Here is a 19,956-nt window from a genome sequence, read left to right as displayed (position 1 = left end):
GTTAACCACCTCAGCTGATTAAACAATCTGCTGCAATACAGATACATTTTAGTGTGCACAATACATAATCATTAAAGATATATATAACAAAATAAATTAATTATGTATGCAATGTTTACAAAGCAAAACAGGAAAACAGCTACAATATAATTTCACTGGATACCTTACAGATGACTTGAAGGGTCTTGAAATTGCAAAAGGAGACCAGAGCCTGTTAATACTTAAAAACACCTTTCAAGCTCCTGAAACAGCTGTCTTCACACGTTTTCATTCTAGCTGAGAATGTTCAGTCACTCACTCTCTTGGTTAAAGGGAGTGGAAATTCAATACTGAAGATGAATTTGGCCATCATACCTTGCTCTCTGCAGTGTTCCTTCCACACTTCTAAACAGGCAGACAGTCCTGCCATTTCTACGCTGAACTTCACAGATTTACTTTTAAGGGTCTTGAGAAACTTCTCCAACTTCTTTATTCCAACGGTCAGATTTGCTTTTATTTCCTTTTCAGTTGGTATACACAAGGCTTCCCATTGCTCCTGTTCTTTCTTTTCTTCTTTAGTTTTTAGTCGCCTGTTGTTCTCCTCTGCAATTGTTTCTGCTTTACTTTTCTATCCAATAAAATAAGGTTATTTAGAACTAACCATCACTGTGTGCAAGCATCATCTTAAAAAAGCTAATCCATAAACTCAATCACAGCAGGTACATTACAGTTTTCAATTAATCTGTGATGCACTGTGGTTTTGGGAATTGCTTAAAACAGTACTTCATTTTGAAGAATATAGAATTTCTGAATCCCAATATATGTTGCTCAAATGAGCTTCCCAAAGTTTCGAGATCAGTATAAAGCTTCACAAGTAGTATAAAAAAGCACAAATGGGGAAAAATAAAATAGCAGATGTATGAAAGTTACATTTCTAGCTTTTGTTTTATGCATTAGTAATAGCAATTCTGATCATATTGAGATGCTTTTCTATAAGTTAAACAAAATTAAGAGTTCAACCGTACTTTAACAAAGTTATTTTACATACAGGCATTCACAGGTAATTCAACAGGTCATAGTCTGTAATCCATAGTACAGTCTATTATGAAACATTACTCAAATTACTATTGCTCAATGTTGTTCATCAGTATCCAAGTACATGCTACATATCCTGTGATTTCTGACAATGTTCACACAGTTAGGATTAGTTGCAATATCTACAGGATCTTTCACAGAGAATGTTTCCAAATAGTGCAGGGAAATAAATAACTGAATAATGCTTTTTTCTGGTATTTCTCAATTGTTTCTTAAAGTAAAATTAAATTCATGGACTACAGTTTCCTTCACAGAGTTCATTTTTTTTTTTTTCATTTACTTGCGCCTGTTACAATATAATCACTCATCAATATACCTAACTAGGAACAAAAATACATTTGCCAATTAGCTAATTAAATTTAAGTACAAAGGCAATTTAAATTTCTTCAACTGATAACTGCTAGTGCGTTCAGAATATAAAACTTCAGCTGTGGGATTCATATAGTAGAAATCCTTTCCTGGATAATAGAAAAATTATTTGGAAAGAGTAACTTGAATATACTCACATGCTTTTTTTGTGTCTTTTTAACAGCAGCATTAGCATTCCTTGACACGTCCTCTTGATATACAATAAGTTTTGAAGTGCTATCTTCTAAAGTGCTTCCATAAAAATGATGAAAAGTCTGCAACTTTTGTATTTGTCTTCTTTCTTCTGGAGCTTTGGATTTTGCTGCAAACAAGTACAATTGATTAAAAACCACTCTGATAGAATTCCAGCCTAATCCATTTCCAAGAAAAGATACATGGGTATATGGATACATTTTCTAAAAATTCCTCATTGATTTAAAAGGCTAAAATCACTTTTTGATAGAGGTTGGCTACTAAGACTTACTGAAATTCAACAGTATTTTGAATTATCTGAGAGATAGGCAACAGACTCAAATTCAAACTACTTTAGGCACACATTAAAAATATGGGAAAAATTAACAAGAAGGATGCCTGGAAAAAAAATATCACTGTTTGAGCAAAATGCCTAGGCTTCTCACACAGTCTGTGAAAATAGGAAGGTATCTTCTGAAGGCAATTCAGATGATCAGAAAGAGACCTCTCCCCCATGAAAACAATAGTCTGTCATCGAAACATACATAAATAAAGCTACTAGAAGAATGTTTATGCCAGCCAATGGAAGACACTGAACTGGGCAGATAGATACTTCCACACTCAAACCTAGGTATTTCTTACTGCCCTAGAATCAAAACGATGAGTCAGTTTCTGAGTGTGAAGACTCATCTCAGAAGATCTTTCTGTTTTTCACAAGAAAGACTGAGATACACATGCCAGTATTCAGAGCACTCAGGCAAGGCATGAGAGAGAAAGGGCCCTCTTCAGCTGGAGTGGACATAAACTTTCAACTCCAACATTATGGAAAATGCTCCAGCTACTATTCTGCAGGCTATGCTGTCCAAACTTCCTGTTAAAATTGCAGTGCACAGAAGAATGCAAAACATCACCCAGTCAGAAAGATGAGCAGATGGAACCCTGGTTTCATAGATCAAGTGGTGCAAATATGTGCTCAGAAAACAACACTTCTAAGTTACTGAATGAAAACCATAAGAGACACTGGAAATACCAACAGTAATTCGTGACTTCTCAACTCCTGGTAGGTTTTTCACAGTTTAATTCACTGTACGGCACAACAGATGATGGGAACATCTCTGAGAGAAAGTTTTGTGTACTTGCTGGTACATACAGCATCGTATATACTTCATTTTATGCAAACATGCAAATCTAAGATCAAAGCTAAGTCCATGGTTTGTTTACCTTAGTATCTCAAACTGGAAAAAATTTACAGAAAACTATAATGCATAACATCAAGAATTATGACACAAACAACTTTTGTTTACTTCTCTGCTGGTTTTAGTGGAATAGAGTTAAATTTCTTCACAGTAGCTAGTATGGGGCAATGTTTTCAATTTATTATGAAAACAGTGTTACTAGCACAGGGGTGTTCAACTGTTGCTTGCACAGAGTCAAGGCCTTTTCTACTTCTCACACCACCCCACCAGCAAGTAGGCTGGGGGTGCACAAGAAGGTGGGAGGGGACACACCTGGAACAGCTGACCAAAGGGATATTCCATACCATAAGACATCACGCTCAGCAATAAAAGCTGGAGGAAGAAGAAGGAATGGGGGGGATGTTTGGAGTTATAGCATTTGTCTTCCCAAGTAACCGTGACACATAATAGAGCCCTGCTTACCTAGAGGTGGCTCTAAGCACCTGTCTGCTGATGGGAAGTAGTGAATGAACTTCTTGTTTTGCTTTGTTTGCGTGTGCAGCTTTTGCTTTACCTATTAAACTGTCTTTATCTCAACCCACGAGTTTTTTTTTCCTTTCACCCTTCTGATTCATTCCCCCATCCCACAGGGGTGGTGAGGAGTGAGTGAGTGGCTGTGGTGCTTAGTTGCCACATGGGGCTAAATCACAACAACTTCTTTTATTTTCTTATTTGAATTATATTCTCAAAAGATAAGATTGGCTATGTGTGCACTGTGCAAACATCTCAGCAGATTTTGCACATGTATGGACATGCATTATACAAACTATGAATTTAAACATTAAACTGCATACGTACATACAGTTTGCTTATGTAAATCTGTGAGGCATTTTGCAAGAAAAAGGGAATATATCATGAACACCTGACCAAAATTGCTCATTCTCTTGAACTTGTTAGACCCATTTAAGATAACACATGATGCATACACATAATGCACGGGCGCATCAGCTTAAGTATAATTTAGCTATTGTGGAGCTCTAACTCTGGCATTTATACAGCTGCAAATATTTTCTGAAATAAAAAGTCCTCCAAAACCACAATAACCTTTACAATACTGTTCTAGCCACTGCAGGTACATGGGCTTTTATACAGTTTTTCTTACCATCAGCATTGCAATGCACTCGCTCATATTCCTCAGTCAAAGGCCTGCCAGAATGCCAGTGACGAAGCTCATTAAATTCCTTGTATTTAATGAGTGAAGTACATGAAGCATCATTGCTGAAACATACAAACATTAAAAAGAGAGCAGAAACTGAAAGTGTTTTCTGGCATCTCTAATGAAATGTTCAAAACATTCAAACACCTGGGTATTTATCAAAACAATTTTACTGTGGCAGAAAAAAAAACAAATATAGTATGTCAAGATACCCTTAGTTTTTCAGAAAGAATTACTAACAAAGTAAAATCTCATTTTTTTCACTTATTTCCATACAGATTAATCACAGACGGCACTGTAACTATGTAACTTGTGCACTGGCTAAAGAATAATTGTGCAGCACAGAACCAACTTCCACAAGCAGCAGAGCAACTGGAAAGGATAATCTCTTCTTACTCTATTTTTTTCAGGTTGTTTTTTTTTTCCCCCAAAATCAGTCTGAGCTTTGCAAGTTCATAGAATCACAGAATCATCTAGGTTGAAAAAGACCTTGAAGATCATCTAGTCCAACCATTAACCAAACATTAACAGTTCCCAACTACACCATATTCCTAAGCACTATGTCAACCCGACTCAAACACCTCCAGGGATGGGGACTCTACCACCTCTCCCTGGGCAGCCCATTCCAACGCCTAACAACCCCTTCTGTGAAGAAATACTTTCTAATATCCTGTCTAAACCTTCCCTGGCACAACTTGAGGCCATTATCTCTTGTCCTATCGCTTATTACTGGGTTAAAGAGACATCCCCAGCTCACTGCAACCTCCTTTCAGGGAGCTGTAGAGGGCGATGAGGTCTCCCCTCAGCCTCCTCTTCTCCAGACTAAACACCCCCAGTTCCCTCAGCCGCTCCCCGTACGACCTGTGCTCCAGACCCTGCACCAGCTTCGTTGCCCTTCTCTGGACACGCTCGAGTCACTCAATGTCCTTTTTGGAGTGAGGGGCCCAAAACTGAACACAGGAATCGAGGGGCGGCCTCACCAGTGCCGAGTACAGGGGTAAGATCCCTTCCCTGTCCCTGCTGGCCACGCTATTGCTGACACAAGCCAGGATGCCATTGGCCTTCTTGGCCACCTGGGCACACTGCTGGCTCCTGTTCAACGGGCTGTCAATCAACACCCCCATGTCCCTTTCTGACTGGCAGCTCTCCAGCCACTCCTTCCCAAGCCTGTAGCGCTGCTGGGGGTTGTTGTGGCCCAAGGGCAGCCCCCGGCATTTGGCCTTATGGAAACTCCTCCAGTTGGCCTCAGCCCATGGCTCCAGCCTGTCCAGGTCTCTCTGCAGAGCCTCCCTACCCTCGAGCAGATCAACACTCCCACCCAACTGGGTGTCATCTGCAAACTGACTGAGGGTGCACTCGATCCCCTCGTCTAGATCATCAATAAAGATGTTAAACAGGAGTGGCCCCAAAACCGAGCCCTGGGGGACACCACTCGTGACCGGCTGCCAACTGGATTTAACTCCATTCACCACAACTGTTTGGGCCTGACCATCCAGGCAGATTTTTACCCAGCAAAGCGTGTGCCCATCCAAGCCTTGAGCAGCCAGTTTCTCCAGGAGAATGCTGTGGGAAACGGTGTCAAAGGCCTTACTAAAGTCAAGGTAGACAACATCCACAGCCTTTCCCTCATCCAATAAGCAAGTCACCCTGTCGTAGAAGGAGATCAGATTTGTCAGGCAGGACCTGCCTTTCTTAAACCCATGCTGACTAGGCCTGATCCCCTGGTTGTCCTTTATATGACTTTTAATGGCACCCAAGATGACCTGCTCCATGACCTTCCCTGGCACTGAGGTCAGACTGACAGGTCTGTAGTTTCCTGGATCCTCCTTTCTGCCTCTCTTGTAGATGGGTGTCACATTTGCCACCCTCCAGTCCAATGGCACCTCCCCAGTTAGCCATGACTTCAGGTAAATCATGGACAGCGGCTTGGCGAGCACATCTGCCAACTCCCTCAGCACCCTTGGGTGTAACCCATCAGGTCCCACAGACTTGTGTGCATCCAAGTGGTGTAGCAGGTAAGGATAAGGCCTTTCAAATACAAATTGTACATTAAAAAAAAAAATCCAGAATGTAGAGTAAGAATCAAAGACTATAATGCAAACAAATAACTATATGAGAAAATATACTGACTCTCATCCATTCTTAACTTTCTTTTAATATTTACACCAGTACATGTAAATGTGAAATTTTACCCAGTCATAGAAAAACCACTTCTACATTTGTACAAATTGAGCATAATATGGATGTAAAGTGCAGGGGAGTAGAAAATAAGCCCATATAATATTATTTCTTTCGAATAAAACTCATATATGTACCTTTTAAGAACAGGTAGGTCTTTCAAAACATCTCCAGCATAATCTTCAACAAGATCAGATTTCAATGGGATTAGTCCAATGTCAGGAATTTCTTCTCCATAATCTTTGCAGTGTAAAAAATAATTAATATTAACTAGTAATATATATAATTGCATATCATACTTGAAAATTCTGTCAAGTTACATTATAAATAAAATTCTATAAAGTAAAATTTGCTAAAAGTAAGCAGCAGTTCACTAGTTCCCCTTTTTCTGTTTCTTCTCAAGCATGGGAAGAAGGATGAAGCAGACATCATTCCTGCTTCAGAGTAGGTATTCTCATAACCCATTTTAGACACCTAGGCTAACTTTCTGAATAGTACAACCCATCTCATCTCACAGGCGTCTGCTTTCCTGCACTGATCCCATAAAGACCACAGTCTCCGCTTTCAACTGCACTTACATTAGATGACTAAGGGTGACATGTAACTTTGTTCATCCCTCCCATATTTAAAGTCTAGACACAACTTCAGTCTTCAAGGTGTCCAAAGGAGATAGAGAAATAGGCAACACAAATGTTGTGCCAGAAGATGCCTTAATGTCCCACAGATAACAAAGAAGCTGTCTTTTTTTCTCCACTTCTCCCAATTGACATCTTTGAAACCAGCTGAAGAACACCCACAAACCAAAGTAGAATATACTCCAGCCTTTACTGAATTTCTTACCATCTCTTCTAAAGATTTATATAATTTGATAGGTTTAAAACAAACTTTTGAAGGCTGAAATAAAACTGATTCTCAAGAAATATCAGATATCAAAAAATCTCTACCTACTCCTTTCAGATATTCAGAACAGGTCTTGTAAACAAAAGAAGAAAACAAATAATCTCCACGTCAACTACTCTCCCAATTATGGGCTACTAAACGGGAGGATGATGTAATTTAAGACACTTATGGGCAATTCACATTTTTACAAACTTCAGGGACTGCAATGTGAGCTACAGTGATGGCTGGACAGCACTAGGGCAACAATTCTATATTTCACTTAATTTTCTGCTCCCATGCCCAATAGCTGCATAACCCTATGTCAACATGTAGAATATGTTCTTCAGAGAGTCTTCCTGCAGTGTAATCTTCACTTTAATTATAAGTAATTATTATGCTTTTTACTATTATTTGTATTACATTAATCATAATGTTTTTTACAATACATTTAAAAGATTTGGGCTAGCAATCATGGAACTAAACCCAGTTCCTACTGAAGTCAATAATGATACTTGTGCTGTCTGCAGTAGAGTCAGAATTTCAGCCATAAAGCCTGGTTAGACTTATTTTGGCATCAGCTGCAAGTTTTGCTAGTGGGTTGAAAGGAAGGAGGAGAGGATCCATGAAGCATTAGATCTGTGATTACGGTAAAATCGGATCCCTTCTCCAAGAACTTTTATTAGTAATGAAGATCACACATCTAACTAATTTGTGAAGTTGACAGTACCTCTAAATAATGTCTGTTCCTTCTCAAGAAATAGTTGGGAGGTCTTTCGTATCGGGAAAGCATCTCCAAAACTGTATTTCACAGCCAATTTTCTTACTGTGTCCCATAAACACTTGTATTCATTCTCCATTTCTTTCCCCAGTTCCTTTTTGAACTCTAATCCTGCACAGGGAAGAAAGAAGAAAACCTAAAACAACAGGCACTTTAAAATTAAGTTTCCTCAAACAAAACCTACCTACTCACCTGGGCAACATCAGGAACAAGGACTTCAGTCCTACCCAAGATCTTTGGTCATCAGAAAAAATTAGAACAGAACTCTGTACATTCACAGTTTTTAACAGCCCAAGGTATAACTAACTAAATGTACTGAGAAGTTGCATTTTGGAAAAAACACCAGATTTATGCTATTTGTGGAAGTCTTCAAGCTCCACAGCTAGAGTTTCTCTCACCTTCACCTCCTGTAGGGTAGGATCTTGAACTGATAATTTTCTTTTTAGCGCCCAATTATAGGTACAATTATTTTAAAAAAAAAAAAAAAAAAAAGTTTCGTATTCCTAATTTGTATTTCCTTTAAAAATTCCTCTACACTTGCTTTACTGAGTTATATATAGGATATCTTGTGACTAGATTCATAAAGCATTCTGTTTTACCAACAGACAGAATCACGGCAGAAAACTTCAGGTAAACAGAATAAACATTTGCTACAAATCTCTTTCCATATTTCCTTGTTCTGTCAGCTTTTGTAACTTTTTTGTAAATCTTAACACATCTGACATTCTTAAAGCTCCCGCTCACAAATTTATATATTTATAAGACAAGATATGATTTTGTCTGAATCAACCTTGCCTGAAATTAAAACTATTATCCAATATCACAGTGACATTAGGGATAGAATCTAGTTTCCTTTCTGACTGTTTCACTAAAACTAAATGGATAGAAAACTGGCTAAAACCCAATAACAGTGACCCAGAGCTCTCCCAACCTATGCTATATCTTCCTTTGCATAAGTGCAGGTGGCACATCAAAGATATGACATGGTAAAGTAGTCTGAATGAGTACTAATGAAAGACACTTTCACATGTGATTTTGTAGACTTCGCTATAGAAAATAGTTCCCCTATTATTCCACAAAATATATCCATTATTATATGGGTAATTTAAAAACTACTCATTTCTGCTTGTACAAGCAGTTTCATTCTCATTTGGCAGCTTAATAAAGATAGAAATGTAAGAAATCAAACTGTTCAACAAGGATAAATACCTTCAGTGTATTCGACCTCATAGTAATGTGCAAGATTTATGAGCAGTGAATCATCATTTAAGTCAGGCAGGTAAGTTAAATCCAATTTCCAATCATTTGTGTCACTTAGCTGTGTCAGAGCAAAATGTGTACACAACTGTTGCTGTTAAAATGAAGCAAACAATGGTTATAAAGCACCTTTTCATGTGAGGGACCAAAGCACCTCCAAAGCAAGGTTAACTTACCATAGATTTTATTGACGTGTAAAACAACACACGGTTACTTGACTTCTCTATCATCAGGATACCACCTTCACTGTTCTCCTTCACTGTAATAACCACATTTAAACAATAAAAAGTCCTGCCAGTCACCCATACTGGATGAGTCCATCTAGCCCAGTACGCTAATGCTGACTACCTGGAGATGTCTAAGAAGCAGCCAACTACAGAGATATTACCCTGAAACATTCTCCTAGCCCCACTATTTTCTGGTTCACAAGATTCCTGTACCAGGTAAGGTTTGTTTCCAGCAGGTATATTACATTTTTTGATCTCATCAGATGACTAAAGTAGCATATAAGGGAAAATGAAAACGGAAATGATGATTGCACCTGATGACAGGAGAAGTAAGACAGTGCTACACATACCATTTTTATTAATGGTAAAACTTGCTTAGTCCAGCAGGATTTCATGATCCTGATCTGAGCTCTCTGTGTAAGAGGCATATGAAGAAGAAAAGTCACTGTAAGACACTGCATTCTACAGAGGTCAGATGCTTCTTCTGGGGATAGGGGATTACTTCTTCCCTGTTGAGAGATGACAGATAAAAGGTCACCCACGTCCTTCAGTAAAATAACTGTGTTCACCTCTGCTTAATGCAGTGGTTTGCACTTTGTTAAAGCAGCTAATAATTTTGATCTATTTAAAGTGCATTTTAATTACTTGTGGATACACCTATTTCAAAAAAGAACATTCTTGTAGTGCTGGTAAATGTAAAACAAACCTCTTTTCCAAAATTACTATGTAAATCAAGACAAAGTTTAAAAACAATTGTAGGTCTATCTGGCTAGAATGTTATACTTTTAATAGGAAAATTTAATATCTAGATATAGGCCTATGCCCTTTTCTCAACAGCACAGCAAAAAGTCTGTAAAGAAATCCAGCTGTGCTAACCCCTTGTGGCTATCCTGTAGTCCACTGAATATGTCTCTCATAAAATATTACTGATATATTGCGTCTGTGTTAACTTGATGAAAATATAAGGTTTGCAATATGGTCACAAAAATGTCATGACCACATCTAGAAAGACATCTTTTTTTCTGAAACGTCTTGCTAACCTGAGGAAAAGTATATTCTTCTGTAAAAGCTAATATGTCACAATGTTAGGAAAAGAAAAATGAGTGCAACTACTTTCTAAGGTAAAACTTCCTATGGAAGTAATTGCTCCTAAGGTAAAACTTTCCCCAGAAATAGCCACTGCAGCAGGGGGCACAATGCCACCCACAGTGAGACCATGCTCCTTTGGAAAAGCTGTGGCCACAGTAATTGTCTGAACTAGACCATTTTACAGAGTGTCGTCACAAAGGAAGCAGCTGGACCTCTCTTCAGCTTGGGATCTGGAAGAACATCCATCTCTCCTGTTATCAAAATGCTTATGGTCACTGTGCTGAAAAGATATTTAAAAAATTCTCACTCTTGCTGATTGTTCTGTCTTTGCTCCCATGGATGTATTTGCATTTTCCAACATATTGCTGTATATTTTTAATCCCACGGCACAAGCAAGAACACAGACCACACGACGAACATCAGATCCTTCAGGCCACAGTTGTTTCAACAGACAAACAGTCTTGCAAACCTGGAGTCATAACATTATGAATAGCACAAATGACTGGTATAATAAAAATTACAAAATAGACGTCTTATCCTTTACAGAGTTTCATTGGAGAAGGGAAAAAAAGCATATCAAAACTACAGAAAGTGAGCACAGTCAAAAATAGATCTTTTTTGTCGTGTCCCTGAGAGCACCAACAGCCCTGTCTGTCCCTGCCCAACCCCTGGGGCCTTCTCCAGCTGCCCAGGGCCCCATTTCAGCCCCTCAGGACCAACAGTCCCTGCACCAGCGATGCTGCAGCAATGCCTGTCTCCAGCTCCGCACAGCCCAGCTGACGACCCTGTCTGGCCTCAGCCCATTCTCAGGGAGATGCCCAATGCCTGGGGTTGCAGCTGTACCCCCAGCTTCCCTGCAGTGGAGCAGTGGGACAGGCCCTGGCTACCAGGTCCTGCCCTGCCACCCACAGGGGAGCTCCCACAGACCCAGCCCCAAGGGAGCAGATGCTGTGATGTTTTGCTGCTCCTAGGGTATCCAATTATTGAACTTGCCTCAGGACAGATAATCATAACAAAACAAAATATTAGCAGTAGTCATGCATTAAAAAGCCTTCTCAGTAACACCATTTTTTTTTGGACTGAAAAAAATCAGCTTGCTCAACCAGTATCATTCCCACTGAAGTCCAAGGAAGCCTTGCTGTTGCTCTCCACAGGAGGAGAAGTGGAGTCACAGTGCTGCAATGTAACATAACACTCAGGAAAATGGCAGGAGTATATTAGGCACTAGAGGAGATTATGGTACCATAAAAATAACAATTTTTTAAAGTTAAAATATTGTAAAAATCACAGTTTTAATCATGCAAGAACAGACTCTGCAACTGTAATCAAGCTTCTCAAAAAAAATTCCCAGACTGTGAGCACTTTAATCAATGGAGTGTGCACGCCTTGGCAGCTGTCATTGCAAGGTTTAGATTTTGAGATGTCCCTACAGACAAGGTTGCTATTGGCAGCAGCACTGACTCTCACTCCCCCCCTGCTGAACGTACCCTTCCACACGCCACCCTCAGGAGCCAGCTGCTGCCCTGGGGGTGAGGCAATGGCCACAGTGCACCCAGAGGGAAGTAGCCACAACCCCCCACATGGCTGAGTGGTTTTACGCCACAGATGGTGTTTATTGCTGAATGGGCTGGTTCTCATCTTCTACAAGACAAAGGCAGTCGCCAAGATGGAAACATCCCTTAAGCAGCATCCCACTGATCAGCTGCCAGCTGGACCATCCTACTTCAGTGAACTTTAAAGAAAGAAACAGCTTCAAGCTGCTGTGATGAAAAATGGGCACAGAAGAGATCTTCTCAGACTCAGGGTGTCACTTAAGGACAAGGAAGAGAGCTCCCAGTTCCGGCTAGTGGGGAATTTCAGGTAGAGGAATGGAGGAAGACAGTCAACCCAAGGAGAAAAAAGATGAAAGATCAAAAGGTCAAATTACCTCTTTTTGTATGCTTTTCAGGCTCAGCTTGAGATGTTCATATAGACATATGAATGGTTCTTTGTACCTGACTAGTTTTTCACAGGTACATCGAAGGTCTTGTTCATGCTAAGAAGTGGAGAATTCAAAGTTATATGCAAAAGTCAGTAGATACCATGCATCAGGGACTACTAACCATAGACAGAAACCAATCAGATTACAGGTCAATCCTCAGCCTCTAAGAAGCATCTATTCTAAATAAAATGTTTAAAATCACATTCCTGGCTTAAATTCTAGTCTTTTTCTGGCATATTGCATGTGATACTGAAAATATGGGAAATGCTTTACTTGAGACTATCACATCTTAACTGAACAAGAACGTAAAATGAGACTATAGAGAACATGGCAGGAATGTGCTACCAATCATAATGTTTGCCTGTTAAGGATTTCAAGACCAGTAGATTAAAGAAACATAAAATGAGTCACGTGTCAGTGCTTTATAATTTTAGTATGTAAAATATAATACTTATACTGAGATATTTTAATTAAATCTAAGTAGAACTAACACCATTATTGCAAACCAGCAACAAAGTTGTGTACCTTACCTTTTGAAAAAATAATCTGTGTTTATACACATTCTGAACATGATATCCATAAACTCTAAGAATATCATACTCTTGTCCTGAAGCAAGCACAATGTTGATTTTCTTTGACAATGAATGAACAATTAAAATAGATAAATAATCTGTTTGGAGAGAGGTCAGTCCTATGTCAGATACGATAATGAAGTAAGGATAACTTTTCTTCAGGAAAATCTCCCATTTGGATGATAAACAATTGGAAAATTCTGTATGAACAGTGGTACTTGTGTTACGCCTCAGGTGTTCTATTAATACAGTACGTAAGAAAAGAAAATGAGGATATGGAAAGTACATCTGTTCTGCATCCTGTGGGAAATAAAAACAATGAAATTATTCAGTTACATTTGTTGACACGGTGAACAGTTTCCTAATCCTGATTAGGATCAAGCAGTTGGTTTTGAAGGAGTGCAGTGATTTAAACAGCAAACAAATCTTACTTGTTCAGTACCTTGAAAAAAACAATGACGTATTTTGCTCCTTTTTCAGTGAAATCCTGCAAGAAGCATTCAATTTGGTAGAAGAAATTTAGATATTGTGTTTTCTCATCCAAAAACATAAGTAGTAAGGAATCCCCATCTATCACAAAGAATTCAGACTCAACAAAGTCTTTTAACAAACTGACATACCTGAAAGAAAAAGAAATAGCATGTATATAACATTACTCTAAGAAAAGGTGGGGACATGGGACAGAAGAAATTTGCTTATTAATAGACTTTTAAATATTTTTTTGTTAATTAAATCAATTTAACATTAAATTTATAAACTAAATCAACAGCAAACCCTCTTTCTTGGATCTAAGGTTAGTCGTAAATAGCTTTCACTCCTTTCAGTTATTGAATGTATTAGCAATTGTCTCCTTTACAACTATGATGACAATGACAACTACCTACCTCATCCAAGGAATGTCTATGGCAAGAAAAATATCTTAATAGCAAGAGGAATCCAATCACAATGCATTCCCTCAAGAGATCAAAGAATTAAAAGCTTTCTTCATCCTATCCTATTTACTATGAAAGTTGATAAAATTTGCATTTACCAGTCTTAGGTCAAACTCGAAACATATCCTTTGCACTGAAGATGGCAAGTATAAACAAGCAGCACCACATTAGTTCTTAATACATCCTAGGAATTGATGCATTCTCCAGCTCTTTAAGAATCCATGAACATCCAGGGACATGATGTTTTGCCCCAGACAGACCAAGAATTCAGAACTTTTGCAGGCCCAGATGAAAAGGAAAGCCCTTCTAGTAAAGGTTCTCAGCTTTTGCATTTGTTTATTACATAACATACTGTACTGTCTATTACATATTACAACAGTAATGCATATTCTGAGAATATCCATACTCTAATAGTAAGAATGTGCTTATTTTCTTCAAGGCTGTCAAAAATGCCTGACACACATCACCTTAGATCTGCATCTGAGAAGACTCAGCTTGCTTTCCTGGCTGGGATCAACAGCCTCTGGTTTACAGGCCCAGTTTGTTATCTGATGCAAAAGTAGCTTTCCATGAACACTATGTCAACTTCTGTCTTACTTAAATTGTCTGCCTTTAATTAATACTAATCTATTTAGCATGTCAGCTCCAGAATGCAGAGGAGGCACTTCATTGTCATCCTGAACAAGACTATTGCTAATCCTTTTCCAAATCAAGCGGGAAAGGAATCAGAATGTGATGCTGAAAACCATGCATGAGAACTGACATGCAAAACCACAGAAGGTATATATATATGAAAATTTTGTAGGAAAACTGTTTTAAATACTGTAAAAGTATTAGCCTTAAATCATGCTGCTCTCCTCTGCCACCCATGGAGGTCCACAGTGGAGCAGAGACTCGCCTGTGGATGGTGGAGGACCTCCAGGACTCCACAGGAAGAAGCAGCCCCCCAGGAGAACTGCAACACAAGGGATGACCCTTGTTGGAGCATCTCGGGAAGAGCTGCATCCCATGGGGAGGACTCACGGTAGAGAAAGTTCATGGAGGACTGTCTCCAGTGAAAGGGACACCATGCGGAGCAGGGGAAGAATGGACAAGAGCGGTTCCTCCCCACCTTGCAGGAAGAAACAGTGGACTGACTTCACCCCCCATCCCCTGCTCCTGCACTGCTGGGGAAGGAGGTATAATATCGGGAACAAAACTGAGCCTTCAAAGAGACAGGTGGGGGGAGGTGTTTTAAGATATGGTAACGCTTCTCACTGTCCCATTCTGTCTTGTTGGTTTTAGTGTCTAAGTGATGTCCTTTTTCTTCCCCTAACGAGTCTGTCTTTTCTCTGTGACTGTAGTGGGTGAGTCATTCCTCCCTGCCCTTATCTTCTCCCTGCCTTTTTAATTCATTTTCTCCTACTCAGCCCTGGGGAAGAAGAGATAAGTGAATGGCTGCGTGGTGCTCAGTTACCTTCTGGGCTCAGACCAGGACAACTTAGTTGAAAGAAACTATTTTCATTACCATTTATTACATTTCTTTCCATGAAATCCACTGTACTTACTCAGCTCTTGACAGGAATGCCCAAACATGTAGCCTCAACTTCTTCAGAAATTCAGGTTGGCTTTTTTTTTCTAAAATAACCACACACATGGTTATTGATAAAACTATACAACCATGACTCAATCAATTAATCACAGATGAGCCAAAATGTAAGACACTGCAATAAATGCTACAGATATAAGCATAAGGTAACAACAGCTCCTCACCAGGGCTTTGGGAATCACATTCATGCTGGAGAACTCTGAAATCCTGGCTCTCAGTCTGTGATACTTCCTGAGTCACTTCTTCAGTGGTTGAGATACTATAAGCATTACTGTAGTCTAGTTCTTCAGCTTCTTTTTCTCTATCTTCTTCTTCTTTAAGCATCTGTGCAACAGCTGCTTCTGCTCTGTCACTGGTCTCATCCTTCTCATCACTGTCACTTGTCCTCCCACTCTCTTTATCTTCATATGTTGGAATGAAGCCACTGTCGCTACACTCACTGTCCTTATCACCATTACTAGCATTCTCCTTTGCATCATTATGAACAACCTTCTTGAAATGACCTTCTGCAGAATCCATCACAGATCTTGATTCTGGCATCCAAAAAAAAAGAAAACTCTAAGTCATCAAGAGATCATTTGCAGGAAATATGGTATGCTCTGAGACTTCAACCATTAAATTACCTACTTCATAATCATACTGGAATAAAACTTTAAGAGAAATAAGAAAGCATTTTGTGAGTATCCCTGTGAAACATATTTTCATTTTAAAATCAATAAATATTTTTATGAACTATAAGGAAAACATCAGCTTTTGTCTTTCTTAAAGTTTACTAAAGAGGAGCATTACATATCTGTTTTGCGTTTCGCGTGAAGGAGCCCTGGGTGGGGGTTAGTCATAATTTGCTTTATTAGCTATATCTATGTGGCACATTCCAAGGATGATTCATGTTTCCTGGTTCGAGGACTTGTACCTACACCACTCATGCTAGTCCTGTCACAAGTAGGCACACAACAACATCTTCACTGCATGATGGTGGTAATCATGGTTTGTTTTTTTCTTCTTTTTTTCCAAGGGTAGAATTCTCAAGTCTTGAGTGAGCAGACAAGGGTAATGGTTAGGATAACTCCCCACTTTACAAGTTCACAATGTTCAGTTCCTTTGAGCTAAAGAACAAACAAGCAGCTTGGGATAACCCTGCACAGTCCTTACCACATCAGCTCAGTTCTTCTGAACTTCAGTTTCCTCTAGTTTCAATTCAGGTAACAGCTTCATGGAGTATTATTGTTGCAGTGTTTGCCACTGCAATATTCAAATGCCTTAGATATGGTTACCCCTCATTTTCCTGACACCATAAAAGGACTATTTAATCTCTAGATGCTATTTTTAGTCTTATAACCTCTGTTTAAAAACTAACAAAAGAAACTAAAGTGCAACCTCATTTTTTCATATTTCACAAACTCAAAACTAAACTGCAATTTTCTTTGTGATTTTCACCTTGTGTCAAACTCCTAGCAAACAAAGTTGCAGGAAAAAGAAACTAAAACACATTTTTATTATCTACTTGTAAAATACTGTACACATAGTGTACTATATTACACTGGTGTGCTTAACATAAGTTTACAGTTGAACTTTAATACCTATTTTCATGAAATATAAGCTATTTATATACATACAGCTACATAAAGTCACCATTTTTGTACCTGCATACATACTTCTTGTCAAGGCAGCAATAAACCTGAGACTTTTCCCCATTTTCTTACCTAAATTGAAAAAGCTATATCAAAGGCTTGAGAACACCATTCGGGGATGAATTATGTATTCCTGCATGCTGAAACTGTCACTTACCTAGAAGATAGCCATCACTATTTCAGCAATCTCCTAAACAAGCGTGACTTTCCATATCTGAATATGTCAAGCTAGCTGCTCTCAGAGAAAGTCAAACTGTATCTGTACATACTCATGCATGGACCGCTCTATTTCTTTTTAGAAAAAAGGCTTAAATACTTCGCTACATGGGTGTTTTTCTGCAGCGGATACAGTGACATCTGAGATGCCTGGGGCTACAATGTGGGCAGAAACAATTAGGTGGCTTTGACACCTTGCCAGCACCCTGTTGCCCCTCCACCTTGGAGGATGCTCCCCTGCTGCCCGCAAAGTCCCAGCTGTTCCCCTGCACGCGGTCCAGCCCCCTCGTCCAGCCCCAAACCAACTGCAACCCTAATGGAACCTTAACCCAAGCTCCAGCCCCATGCCTAAACCCAACCACAGCCCTCCTAGAACTAAACCCATTCCCAGTCCTAACCCCAATCCCAGTCGCAGCCCTAAACCCCATCCTAAAGGCAACCCTAACCACAACTTGTAACAAAGCCCCGGCCGAACATTACCTGCCGCCGCCGCCGCCGCCCGGACCGGACCGGCCTGGCCACCGACGTCGTCCGTCCCCGTGTCCCCTCCCCGACTTTCGGTTTCTTTTCCCGGCTGCCAAACTTTGGTTTCGTTTCCGTGGTGCTGGAAGAACTGCGTCGCGTCCCCGAACATGGCATTGCAAAGCATCCCCAGTACCTCCTCGCTTCCATTCAGTTAGGCTTTGTGGTCACAGCGGCTTCAGCTAACAGTCCGAGGGCCATGAAGCCTCCACTGCAGAAGAATATTGTCAATGCAGGCTGCATAGACAGTGCAGAAAGAATTAATTCCTACTTCTGTCCCTTTATTCATCATAATTTGTTGTACCAGCCTGCTTTTTTAAAGTAGGAAATTCCATACTAAAACAACTATGAGATACATGTCACTTTTTTTAGCATTCCACGAACAGTACTGGACACCTATCCCCTAGTTTAAAATAGCAAAGCCTCAATTCACCAGGGAACCTGGGTACCCAAGTACTATTGAAACAACATTTAGGAAACCAGACTTTATGTATCAGATTGTCTTGGCAAGAAGTGAAAAGTCCAGCTCTTCTTCAGATCAGATATGTGTGCAGGATACAGCACAGAAGACCACTGGAGTTATATATGTAAGTAGGCTCCTCATGGACCCAGGGAAGTTTTCGTCAGCCTCACTGGTGGACAGCTGACAGATAACACTTGCCACGTAAATGGATCTAAGGTCTTTTTTCACACCCTGTATTGCCTTTGAGATCTGTACAAAGATTCCAGAAACTCAGGGGAACAGTATCTTTTACAGTATAACAACACACCCACAGTGCTCCAGCATATCAGAACTATTCTGTTCAGCTAGCCAAGATAAGCCTCTGCTCCCTCCTCTCAGCAGACCTTCTTTTTCTTTGGTAGGTAGCAATCTGGGAAATAATCAGAACCATATTTCCTTTCCTCAAATGAAATGGGAGATTATATTCAGTCCAATGCTTCAACAGATTTTTAATATAACTTTTAATTAGGTCCTGAAGACAGACCTTTAAGGTTTAATTCTCCACCCCTTTGGGTGATGTATTTTGTATCAGAAAAGTGTATTTTAGGTCTGCTATTCACCTGACTAAAAGGCAGATCAGACACTTTACTTTCCTAAGTGGCACCTGGAGCTGGTGCCACCTCCATGAAAACATGTTTAAGAAAGAGCAAAAACATCACACAAGCAGAGGAGTGAGGAGGGGGAAAAAGAAAAGGAAGTGGAAAAAAAAAAAAAGAGAAACACCAGTACAAACACCCTATGCTGGAGCAGGTGGCTATGCTCTGAAAGAACCACAGCCTGTGGAAATCCTGCACTAGAGCAGGTTTATCCAAAGGGACTGAAGCCCATGGAGAGGACTTACACTGGAGAAGGGGTAAAGTGTCAAGAAAAACTGTTACATCCTGACTAACCTCTGCAACCCTCAACCCCCCTGTACTGCTCAGGGGATGGGGAAGCATAGAGGAGTTAATAATGAAGGAGTGAAGCTGACCTGAGAAAGGGAAGGGGAAGGTGTTTAAATTTTTGTTTCTTACTATTGAAATATATTTTATTTATTTAATATAATATATTAATTGGCAATAAATTAAATTACTTTTCCCCAAGTCAAGTCTGGTTTGTCTGTGATGGTAACTAGTTAAGCAGTCCCCCTGTCTTTGTGTTGACACACAAGCTTCTCCATCCCATTTTCTCTCCCCTCCTGTTGAGGGAGGGGAGTTAGAGAAGACCTGGGTGAGCATCTGGAAATTGGCCAGGTCAACCCACCACACTCTTTTAGATCTCTCTACATAACATATAAGGCAAAGAGGGAAGGGGTATGGATAGATGCTTGGGAGGAGAATCTGAGACTGCCAGTTTTTCAAGCATGAATCAGAGTGCCTAAAATCACTGAGCAGTTGGCAGTAACCATGTAGTATAGAAAAACAACTGCAGAAATTTTAACTTGAGACATCTTATGAAGGGGAAATCCAAATTGTAATTGCACAGCAATGGTAACTGGAGACCAAGGAATGACCTGGTCCTGGCAGTGGGAAAGCCTAACTGCAGAACAGCAATAGAAACAGGAATGTCACAGGTGGAACGAGTCCATATAGGAGAGAACAAAGTCTCTTGTCAATAAAG

The 19,956-nt window shown here is 39.8% G+C and overlaps 1 protein-coding gene across 1 annotated transcript in view; it reads right to left on the bottom strand.

Moving 5' to 3' along the window:
• The window catches only part of DDX60 (DExD/H-box helicase 60), a 46,679-nt gene extending 30,669 nt beyond the window's left edge, over positions 1 to 16,010 (bottom strand). Inside the window, exons 1-13 of the mRNA XM_026846682.1 lie at positions 15,651 to 16,010; positions 15,446 to 15,515; positions 13,409 to 13,586; positions 12,925 to 13,266; positions 12,341 to 12,448; positions 10,721 to 10,882; positions 9,675 to 9,833; positions 9,050 to 9,191; positions 7,790 to 7,951; positions 6,321 to 6,423; positions 3,952 to 4,067; positions 1,581 to 1,744; positions 355 to 607 (exon numbers count right to left, since the gene is read on the bottom strand). Of these exons, the coding sequence (XP_026702483.1) occupies positions 355 to 607; positions 1,581 to 1,744; positions 3,952 to 4,067; positions 6,321 to 6,423; positions 7,790 to 7,951; positions 9,050 to 9,191; positions 9,675 to 9,833; positions 10,721 to 10,882; positions 12,341 to 12,448; positions 12,925 to 13,266; positions 13,409 to 13,586; positions 15,446 to 15,515; positions 15,651 to 16,005 (2,314 nt within the window). The 5' untranslated portion in view covers positions 16,006 to 16,010. The remainder of the gene's footprint in view (positions 1 to 354; positions 608 to 1,580; positions 1,745 to 3,951; positions 4,068 to 6,320; positions 6,424 to 7,789; positions 7,952 to 9,049; positions 9,192 to 9,674; positions 9,834 to 10,720; positions 10,883 to 12,340; positions 12,449 to 12,924; positions 13,267 to 13,408; positions 13,587 to 15,445; positions 15,516 to 15,650) is intronic.
• Between the last annotated feature and the right edge of the window lie 3,946 nt (positions 16,011 to 19,956).

Source organism: Athene cunicularia, assembly GCF_003259725.1.
Source record: "Athene cunicularia isolate RWA chromosome 4 unlocalized genomic scaffold, athCun1 chr4_part1, whole genome shotgun sequence".
In the NCBI taxonomy this organism is placed as follows: Eukaryota; Metazoa; Chordata; class Aves; order Strigiformes; family Strigidae; genus Athene; species Athene cunicularia.
This window is presented reverse-complemented; position numbering and strand designations above follow the sequence as displayed.